This window comes from Watersipora subatra, chromosome 3, assembly GCF_963576615.1.
Source record: "Watersipora subatra chromosome 3, tzWatSuba1.1, whole genome shotgun sequence".
In the NCBI taxonomy this organism is placed as follows: domain Eukaryota; kingdom Metazoa; phylum Bryozoa; class Gymnolaemata; order Cheilostomatida; family Watersiporidae; genus Watersipora; species Watersipora subatra.
In genome coordinates, this window is record NC_088710.1 from 55494193 (window position 1) to 55505666 (window position 11474).

At 35.7% G+C, this 11474-nt stretch overlaps 1 protein-coding gene across 1 annotated transcript; it reads right to left on the minus strand.

Moving 5' to 3' along the window:
• Positions 1–286: 286 nt before the first annotated feature.
• On the minus strand, positions 287–3991 carry LOC137390757 (uncharacterized). Its single transcript, XM_068077079.1, has 5 exons — positions 3836–3991; positions 3312–3714; positions 2794–3014; positions 1970–2630; positions 287–862 (listed from the first exon to the last, which is right to left on the minus strand). The coding sequence occupies exons 1-5, from the start codon at positions 3979–3981 to the stop codon at positions 500–502; spliced, it is 1794 nt and encodes a 597-aa protein (XP_067933180.1). The 5' UTR covers positions 3982–3991; the 3' UTR covers positions 287–499.
• Between the last annotated feature and the right edge of the window lie 7483 nt (positions 3992–11474).

Genomic DNA, 11474 nt, shown 5'->3' on the forward strand with positions numbered 1-11474 from the left:
GCAGCAAACATGACTTATTGTTCATATCTATATGCAGGAGGAATGGTTCAATGGTAATTGTGTTACGACTAGAGTGAGAAGGCATAGAGCAATAATAATGGGCTCGTGGGTGCATGACGTTGAAGAAAGCACGTGGTATTAACAACTTGTTTATTCAACTAGCACAAAACAATAAAGAAACTAAATGGGTTAGGGACTACAATACATACAATAATTCATAATAGTTCACAAAAATAATGTAACAAAATAATCTTTACGCACGCTCGGTGTAAGCGGGTGGCTGAATTTGACAATTTGCCAACATGCGATCATAAAAAGGGTAGCCAGTAGATAAAACTGACTGGTGCTTTTTTGCACAAAACACGATAAAAAGCTCAAAAATGTTATCTAAAATCGTTTTATATTAAGGAATTTGTAGATTTCCTTAATATAAATACTTAAAGGTAATGATGCGAAAAAAACTATAAATTCCTAGTAAATCGACTAACTAAATAAAACCTCAATTGTTGTCATCTTTAAAGATATCTTGATGAATTTGCTGCTGAATTTCACTACGCCTGCGGGCGCGTAACAAGGCCCCTGATGTAGAAGGAAGACCGGATCGATTCTGTTGGCTATTTTGTGAGTTGCCAGCAGAATTTTGGCTAGCCTGTCTGTTGCTAGCACTAGAGTTGGCTTGTTGAGAAGAGGTACCCGAGGCCGTGGCTTGGTTTTGATTGTTTGAAGAAACAGTGCGCCGACGTATTCGGTTAGTGTTGAGAGGTCTACTTTGAGTCGCGGGTGGAGCAGGACGCCTATGAGGTGCTGGAGTCGTACCAAGACTGCTGCTTATAGCTTGAGTGGATGAAGCACTGGAGGTGGTCTACAGTATATATTTCATATACTCCTCGTCATAAATATTTTAGTTTCAACTATTAAGTATAGTGATACTGTGATACAACACATCATAAATTGTAATAAAATATAATAATAAATAATAAGATCAATAATAAGATATAGTAATAAAACATGCAGTGCTTTCAATGGTAAATTATAAAAATTTTTCTTAAAATATTTGGTGAACAAAGTTTTATACATGTACTAATAGTTGTTCCGCAATAAGACAAGTATATGAAGTTTTCAACAACAAGTATTTTTTGTTGAGTTCAGTTGGGACGTGAGTCACTGCTATAAGCACTTTATTATTTCCACTCGAATCTATCAAAATATCTTAGCTAAAATTAGCTTGCTTTCCACTTTAAACTTAACATTCTACGAGATATTTGATGGTGTGTTAGTTTACTTTAAACACAGAGCTTAGTTGAACATGTTTTCTTGAAGAAAATATTGCCCTTATCATTAATGTTTGCTTTCACTTGTTTGAATTTTTTCAAACTTCTGGTTATAGTGATTCATTCATCATAGCGTTAACCTTTGGGAGAATATTGTAGGCACAGTAATCTCTCAGTCACAATGATAGAGGGCTTAAATAGTTTTTCAGTTACATATATAAACAGATATAGATATATATTAATGATATAGATATAAATAATATTAATATATATATATATATATATATGTAAATAAAGTTAGCAATGGTTTAGTTTGATAAGCTAGAAAAATAACAACTTCTAAGTTATCCATGTTGTAATATAACTGAGTATGACCTGTCAACTACTGTATACAGCCATTTTTAAAATATGGCTCCATCTAGATCAAGCTATAGTTAGTAAAATCTTTAGTAAAGTTACATCATTGGGAATATTTGGTACAACGACTTGCTCATGCTGCGTGCAAACCAAACAGCCTGAAAGATTTTCAAAGTATGTAGACAGAGTGAGTGCTGACATGAAATAACACGCTGCATGCCAGTTGGTTTCTGGTTACATTTGCTATGGACAATTTCCCGAGATGAGTATTATTCCCGAGTAGAGGAGGATTTTCGTAGAAATGGAACGGAAAAAAAGTTACCTACTGAGGAAATACTTACAGCGGTGGTGGTTACAGTTGTGGAACTTGAGGAAAGACCAGAAGCAGCTGAGGTGGTACTCGTGGCAGAAGCAGAACTGCTGGGTATCGGTGGTAGTTGTCCTAGTGCCGACTGGAATGTTGAGCTAGGCCGAGGCAAGGTCACACGATTTTGTGATTCGACTGGAGAACGTGAAGTTTCATTTCTATCTTGAGAGGTGGTGGCATGTCTTTCCCCACCTATCTGTACAGGCCTTAATGACCCAGTCGCAACAGATGTCGGAACATTTGCTGCTGGCGAGGTCAGTGGGTTGTTGTTGACATCAATAATATTAGTAGCAGTGCTCGCTGCCGTGGTGCTCGTCACAGCAGTAGCTTGAGTAGAAATGGACGAGCTAGAAGGACTAGTTATGCGGTCTAACTCTTGTCTTATCTCAGACCTTCTAGTTAATCTGCTGAGAGATCGCGGGAGACTAGCTACTGTTGTACTGCCGATGGAAGGTCCGCTTGTGTTCCGATTTCCAGTTACTAGTGAGCCTGTCCGTCTCTGGATGCCACGCTGTGATTGTCGATATTCTGAGGCGACGTCAACAGTTGACATACTCGAGTCGCTGTCGCTGTCTGTGCTGCTTTGATCCTGATTTGGCTGTCTGGGGAAGGGTGTGAGGCCACGATTTGTTCGACTGCAAACATTAGCAAAGCCAGTTTTATTTTATGACCTGCTATTAACCACTTATTAGTGTTCAACTAAAACTTTCCAATGCAAAAATCAAAACTGGTGGTGCTAGAGAAATTCATAGACACTTTTTACAGTAAAACCAAGAATGAGTAGAGCAGACAACTAACCTTCTCGGAGGTGGAATACTGAAAAGGATATTAAGAAAGCCTGTGATTTCTTGCATCTGTTCCTGTATAGCCAATACTTCAGCCATGTGGCGATCCCGCTCAGTCTGATTGGTCGCTCTTTCACCGCCTCCAGCAACAGATGAGAATCGATCTATGGCCCTGCGTCTCAATTCCATCTCAAGGTGTAGCACCAAAAGCATGTCTTGCAGCAAGTTCCGACCCTAAAATAGTGACAGAAACTTCTTTCAGAACTCATTCAAGCTGTGTACTTGCACAAACGAATTCAAAAAAATTTATACAACTGGTCTGTAATCTGAATTTTTAGAACGCATATTTAAATGAAAAAGTGTCTCCAAACTTACATACCGACAACTGATAGATTATAAATATTAAGCAAACATGCAACAAAAAATATATTTTAGAAAGCAAAAGCCCAAATTGTGCATTGCGAATTGCTTAGCACAGGAAGCGGTACACAATAGTAAGCAAATAAATGAAAGAAATCAGGCTTCACTGACCTCTCTTACAGGTCCTTGTCCCGTGACATTGCCCCTATTAACTGTAGGCAAAAAGACTAAATCCGCTCCAGCTGGCAGTGCACCTATAGGAGGTGGACGCCTGGTCTGTCTCACATTGTCCATAGCGTTTGAGTCACTGTTGGCAAACCGTTTGATTCCATGACTGTGTCTAAGAAAGTCAGCAAGTGTGCAGCGCAAAGCGCAGCCAGGTTCAGGACATTTTACCCACTTGAGAGAGATCTCTGTAGCGGTCTGAGAGTCTTTAGAATATTCCAATTGCTTACTCCTGCAGACAGGACACTTGTCACTGTTTGCTCCATAGGTCATGGACCAGGCGAACACACATGTGTTGCAAAACTTGTGATCATTGTCACATTTTCTAGGATCATGTAGTACGAGATAGCTGTAAGCAATCACAGGCATCAATAAAAATCATACTAGAATACTTATAAGGTGCAAGTAATAAATAAACGATACCAATGTAGAAAGCATCATTATGTTGCACACAATTTAATTCAACTTACCAGATGTTGCATTGCCATCGCTCACGATCCTTTTCCTCTAAACCTATGAATAACTCATCAGGGAAACCACCAACTTTTATACCTTGAGGTTTCAATATTGTATCCACCACATTTTGAAAAGACATTTCCTGCACACTATCTGCCATTGTGAAGCCTCTAAATCCTTTTGTAACAGGAGATTGTTTTGGATGTTGAAGTTGAGCTATGTTTCAGTTTGCATGATTCCAGTAAAATACATCCCCTTTAGTCATCCACCACTAAAATAAATAAAAAAAGCAAAAATAAATTAGAAAGCGCCAGCAGACAGATAATTACAAAAGCAGAAATAAGGCGTGACAATACAATACATGTTAAGTAATATGCCTGTATTTTTAATAAAAACTTAAAAATAGGATAGAAAAACTTGTTGATTGATGACTAAAATCCAATATTTCTTCTGTATAATGCTAAAAAATAATACTCCTGTCAGTTAGATAAAAATAACAAAAAATAATGAAGCAAATCAATACAACTCATTGCATATTAAAAGCAAAATTTTCATTTCCGTTTTATATGTTTACAATTCTCTTGTGACTGCATTGCTTTATCCCTAACAAATAGCCACAGTGTTTTTGTTTGAGCATACGTGTATTTGTCATCCACTTTTTCATTTCACCGATAATCTACTCTACTTCCCAAAAAAGTGACTTGTATCTTACAAATGTTTATTACCTTTTAAAGTGTGCTAATTTTTTCACAGACATTTTACTAAAGCCATAAACATAAAAATTGAATAGTAAAAACCTAATAGTCTAAAAATGTTAATTCTCGATGTGTTACAATACTATTTTAGCACACATTGCAGACTGCATTTTCATTGTAGATTTGAATTTTTTGGAAAGTGCAGAAAACATCTGGCTTATCATTAAACACCTGTGTTTTAAGCATATGTTTTAAATATGCTGAAAAGTATTTGACGATTGCAGTTTCAACTGCAAAGGCCTATGGAAGACAACAAAACAAATTGAAAGCAAAACATAGGTGTGTACACATTTCACAGACTGAAAGGCGTTGTATAGTTTATGATCGCTTAAAATTCAGCTTTTCTGACTTTTAAACATGCAAAAAATCTAAAAGTACCAAAAACAATTGTAATGTGTTTTCTCCTTAGTTGTCAACCATTACTATTCATAAAAACCGTAGCCAACTTACGGGGTCAATCACTGAGGGTTATAACGATTTCCTCTCCTACCTCTTCTTCTTTCGGACACGCTAAACATGAACGTGTGATGCGCTTCATAAATTGAAGTCATTAGCTAACGTTTAATAGTATGTGTCGCATTGCATTGCAATTAGGCTTTGTAGCAGTGTGTTAGAAGTCTTGTGTTAAAAGTGTTGTGTTAAAAGTGTTTGGTTAAAAGTGTTGTGTAACATAATGAATGTCTCGACAGAAGTTATTAAAAGTGTTAGTCAATGTTAGAAGTGTTGTATAACAGAGTGAATGGTTCGACACTAATTTTATAGGAAAGTATTTAGATGAACTATATAATAACTTTATAAATATATCAACAAATTAATGCAAAAGAAGTGTATGTATACATACCTTGACGCACGTGCACACTTGTCTCATGTGAAACCTTTAGACATTAGGTTTGACGGAATGAGCATAGGACGGCCATGTTGTTTAGAATCATAACCCTGGCTTTTATAAACCTCGCAACTAAATCATTGATCTCTTTTCAAAAAATCATCACTACAAATTATAAAATGGTATATTGTGAAAAGTCCGCTAAAAGAGATTAATACATTAGAAGATCGTTGGTTATTTTAATGATTCAGTGAGGAAAGTTTTTAATGAGCTTCCGTTAATGCGCACATTCGCGTTATCAAATCTCCCGATTTTATCTTATAGTTTTCTTGTCATACAATGTGTACATTCCTGCCAACTCTCACGCATTGGGCGTGAGACTAACGCAATCACTCCAAAGAAAAAATGAAAATGCGTGAGATTTTTGCCCCAATTTCCACAATTTTATATATACTATCATTGATACATCAATTGCCCCAAAACCAAATCTCACGCATTGCCCCACTCTTGGGTTGGCAGGTCTGAATGTGTAGTGGCAATCAATATTGTGTTTATTTGAGTATTATTTTTTATATTAGTACAAAACACACCTGTATTTTACAGACACTTTGAAAAAGCAAAGAGCAACGGTTGTGATGTTATACCCAACCTAACTCTAAATGGATCTACATCAAAGTCATCAACAGAAAAAGCTAATATGCTTAACTGCTTTTTTCAGTCATTGTTTGTCGTTGACGACGATAAACCTGTGCCAACTGACTTTGAGAAATATGATGTAGATGATTCTGTTTTTGAAATAAAAAAAGAAGGCGTTCTGAAAGTTCTCAATGACATTAGAGTTGCTAAATCATGTGGGCCAGACAATCTAACCGGCATACTTCTAAAGACTTTTTCTGCTTGTATTGTTCACGCATTAACTGAAATATTTAAGTACTCTCTGACCTCGAGCTCTCTTCCGGATATATGGAAGCTTGCCAAGGTGAAACCAATTTTTAAAAAGGGCGATAGAAAGCAACCAAACAATTACAGGCCTGTCTCATTGACTTGTATTACTTGCAAGTTACTGGAACACATAATAGCTTCCAACATCCATCAATTTTTTGATAAAAACAAAATATTGTGTGACTCTCAGCATGGTTTCCGTAAAGACAGATCATGTGAGACACAACTGATCCATACTTTCAATGATTTAGCTTTAAATAAAGAGAAACATCATATCACAGATGTTTTGATACTGGACTTTTTGAAGGCCTTTGATTCAGTAAATCATCGGAAATTGCTATTCAAGTTAGAAAGCCTTGGCGTTCGCCCTACCCTAGGACACTTATGTATTCGCCTCATCTAACTTTCGCGTTTTCGCGGAGTCATTCTCTCACGAAAATTTCATGAGCGAAACTAAACTATCATAACGAACGAGCGAAAACGCGGAATTAAATAGCTTTGTTCATTGATACTGTAGAACGGAATTTTATAACGACATTTATTTTAACGTTCTTAACGACCACTATAGCATTGTTAAAATATAAACCAACAAAATAATTTGACTGTCAAAATTTATTGCGTATATTACGTTGCAATTGATTATGATTATTTTTCCATTAGGAATGATTTATAATGATAGGAATTTAATGTCAATGCACACGCATTAGTAGCGTTAACGTTTGTTGGGGACATCAATCAATGCAGTGAGCATCGCGTGTTGAAAGAAAATAAGACACACTGACACTCACAGTACTACACAAGCAGCATGGCTCTGGAATGGTTTGGATTCACCACTGACACCTCTTCAATAACTTGTAATGGTTCAGAAGATGAGGCAATAGAGAAAGAGTTAGCTCTGATAGATACTAATAATAAAAAAGGAAAAGAAGAAGTTATAGTAACTACACACTGTGCTAGTATCTGTAGCTGTAGTATTACTAGTAGCTGTATCATGTATGTATTTGTATACAACTTGTAATTACTGTAATAAAGATGTTCAGCAATTATTAGCAGCAGTTGAGTGTTTGGGAAAACGTTAAAATTAATACCTATATACAACACCGTTGATCGTTAAAATTAAAATACATTAATATAAAAACAAGCTAAATTGTGACAAAAACGTTAAAGTTTTCAGCGTAATTAAATTCCATTCTACAGTAGTCCAAGAAACAAATGGCAGCAAGCGATCACATTGCATTATCGATCTCGGCCATACAATTCTACCAGCGGTTCACAATTACAAACTAGTCCCAAAATGAAATATTTTTCTTTTTGGCGAACTGGACCTGAGGAATATAATTATGTTTGTTCCACTGCATTTATTTTCACATCATTATATTTTTGCACTCATCAGAGTTGCAAAATTAAGTTGCAGCGAAATTTTACTCTGTATGCTACTCACGAAACTAAATACTAGCGAAATATAAGTGTCCTAGGGTATATTTATATCATGGATTAGAATTTTTTTAATTAGTAAGAAGCAATTTGTTTCAGTGGAGGGTGTTGAATCACATTTTTGCGATGTTCTCTCTGGGGTCCCTCAGGGATCGGTTTTGGGTCCACTTCTGTTTCTTGTTTATGTGAATGAATTGCCAGGCAAAATAGCATCGGAATGTCGTCTGTTTGCAGATGATGCCCTTGTGTACAATGTAAGAAGTAAGAGTGCAGTTTTAAACGAAGATTTAATGACTCGAGGAATGGTCCCGCATCTGGCAACTTTCTTTTAATGCTTCAGAGTGTTCAGTTCTTTCCATTGGTGAATTGAAATCTCAGCAAGACTACTATTTACATAATGTAAAGTTAACAAATGTTGACTCTAATCCATATTTAGGAGTTGAGCTGAGTAGTAAATTAAAATGGGAAAAACACATAGATGAAATTACATCAAAAGCTAACAGACTAGTAGGAATGTTACATAGAGTTCTTGAAACAGCTGACACTAAGACAAGATTAGTGGCATACAAGACTCTGATACGATCAGGCCTTGAATATGCTTGCCTGGTGTGGGACCCACATTTAAAAAAAGATATCAAAAAGATTGAGAAAATCCAAAATAAATGTATGAAATTCGTTCACCGCATAAGATCACCAGTAAACTTTTCACAATTAAGGGAAAGCACTAACATAAAATCATTACAAGAGCGTAGAAAAGATGCCCGAATAAAACTATATTGCAAAGTGTTGAGTTCTGGTGTTATTCAAAACATTTTTACTCTTCCCAATAACCCGCACGATACAAGACAAAATAGGGAATTTTACATGCCATCTATAAAATCAGGGCAATATTTTCACTCCTTTTGACCAAAAACAACTAGGGATCTTCGAGGGGATGTCGAGTGTGCAGATGTTTAGTTTCTTTGATTTAACTGGAGAGATTTGTATATGTATATTTGTCAATAAATAAATATATAATAAAGAATAAATAAAAATAAATAAATAAAAGTAAAAGATAAACAAAAAAAGTTCTCGAAACTGAGTTTTCACGTCTTTTTGCCTTCAGAGGCTCTCAGTGAGAACAATCTGATCTGATCAGAAAACATGCTCATGGTCAGCTATAATATATCCTTACAAAAGTATTATTACCCAAGGTAGGCCGTTATGCATGAGCTTCACCTCAACGTGCTTAGTATATGTGCCAAGGAATGGCCAATTTGTCTTGTAGTAATAATGTATGCAACCGTAATAAGATAAAAGCAAAATTCAAAAGTTAACATAAGAATAACGTGACAACCTTATGTATGAAGTTTACTAGTTTTGTGAAACTGCCTATTTGGACTGAATAATAACAGTGTTGTTATGTGTGGTATTTAGGAAATTTACTCACTTGAACACCGCACTAACATCATTGATTAGTACCCACTGTGTTCTTGCTTTTTCATACTATGCTAAGTATTTACGGTTAATTACTCAAAGGCAAGACGCCTTGTTTTGTTTTGGCTGTCAAGAGTTGAGAGTTCAATTTACAGAACTTGACCCAGCTCTTTAGTGCAAGTCTAGCTATGCTATTTCTCATATGTTAACTGTAGCAATAGAAATATTCTTTATTCTCATAACCAAAACTTAATACATGGGTAACAAATTCCTAGAATAGAGCAAAGATAATAACAAGTAGTAAAAGCTAAGTAAAATAAAATATATCTTATGGCAAGGGCCGTATCTGCCCTTTGAACTCTGTCTAGTACGTCTACAAGATTTCAATGTCAAAAGAGAATGAGCTATTATAATTGTTCTTCTTTATAGGCATTTGATTAGCCTGAGAGCAGATGTATAAGTGTTCAGGTTTGTGTCTTTTGTCTTTAGGTTACTGAGGTTGGTCATTGAGGAAGCACTGTCCTCGATGAATGCTGTTTTAGTGGGCGAATGCTGTAGTTGTGTAATATTGCTTCTGTTGGCACTTGTGTATGTTAGGCAAATTCATCAGAATAATGAGATGGTATATTCAAGTTATTTTTTCAATGTACGGTGTTAGCTGGAAAGGGAATGGATTTTCACTCGGTGGTTTCTCTGATATGTGATTTGCTCATCTTCTGTGGTTGATTCTTCTCAGTTTGAAGTTTCTAATTAGCTTGTTGCTGATTTTTAATAATTGAACTTTGGATGCCTTCAGGGGTTTTGTTGCTGGGGTGGCTCACTATCTGCCCTTCCCGTTGTGTGTATCGCATGTATATCTTCTGGCCTTACTCGATTCTTTGTCAGTGTCTTAATATCTCTAAGCAATGGCATATTGTATGTATATCCAGTGATCTGACTCCATTCCCTGTTGGTATCTTGTTTTAGTGAAATTCCATATAACAGCGCTCTTCAATGTTGTCAGACCTCAGTTATTAACATTAATAGTTTTAATACCTTCGTTAAACTCACATTTCTTCAATATTAGCTCAAATATTTTCATGTGATCTTTACTGTTTTTAACTTTCTTGCTATGTTCTTTTAACTAATTTATTGCCCTCTGTATAGACTGCTACATCCACATCTCTCAAAAGTCATCATTTTTGTCATTGTTATAAACACTATATAATATGATGTTTATAAAGTGGTCCGTGACTTTTAGATAATGAGCTTAGGGGGTCCATGGCTCCAAGGTAGTTGGGAACCACTGCTCTAAGCAATGGCATATTGTATGTATATCCAGTGGTCTGACTCCATTCCCTGTTGGTATCTTGTTTTAGTGAAATTTCCATATAACAGTGTTCTTCAATGTTGTCAGACCTCAGTTATTAACATTAATAGTTTTAATACCTTCGTTAAACTCACATTTCTTCAATATTAGCTCAAATATTTTCAAGTGATCTTTACTGTTTTTAACTTTCTTGCTATATTCTTTTAACTAATTTATTGCTTTCTGTAACTAATTTATTGCCCTCCGTATAGACTGCTACATCCACATCTCTTAAAAGGTCATCATTTTTGTCGTAATGTAATGGTATTGGCCCAGGCACACTTTGATGCCAAACTCAAACGGTTTACTTCTTATCAACTTTCTCAGGCTTTTATTAAAGATAATGTCATGGCTTGTGCCTTTTTAGCTTTCTCACTGAATTTTCTCAACCCCATTGCCAGTCTACGTTAACATCATCACCTCTAAAGACTCAGTCTAGGTGAAGATTAATTGTAAACTAATGATTAGATTAGATCTAAACTCCCTCATTAAAAAGGTTTTAGTCATTATTAACAGTTACTGGTCATTACTTTTTTGGCCTGATTACCTTTTAGGTCTTTGTTATGCACTTTCATAGAGATACCAGAGTTTTTCACACTGACGTTGAAAACTTCTCCCATCATTTTTCTTCAGACTTGTGATTGGTTGCGTATGGCAGTAGTGCTGTTTTTTCTTGTTTTCATGTTACTTTCAAGTGCTTGCTACCTGTTAACTCTTTCATTTTGATTTATTTGGCAAAGGCACCTCAATTTCTGTATTTCAGGTTCAGTACCCAGCTCCATATTTTTAGTACCCTGTTTCGGTTTGATCATTCCTCACAAAAATATTGTCAGCTTAGACAGTCTCGTATAATTAGGTGTGATAATTAACAACTAAAAATATGTTGAATTTGTTGTTGAAAACAAAGTTTCCTCTAACTTTGTCACAGCATA

Coding starts and splice junctions, on each gene's coding strand:
- LOC137390757 (XM_068077079.1), bottom strand. CDS start 3,981: ATGGCAGATAGTGTGCAGGAAATGTCTTTTCAAAATGTGGTGGATACA. Junction 3,015..3,311: donor GACAAGGACCTGTAAGAGAG/GTCAGTGAAGCC, acceptor TCACTATTTTAG/GGTCGGAACTTGCTGCAAGA. Junction 2,631..2,793: donor AGTATTCCACCTCCGAGAAG/GTTAGTTGTCTG, acceptor TAATGTTTGCAG/TCGAACAAATCGTGGCCTCA.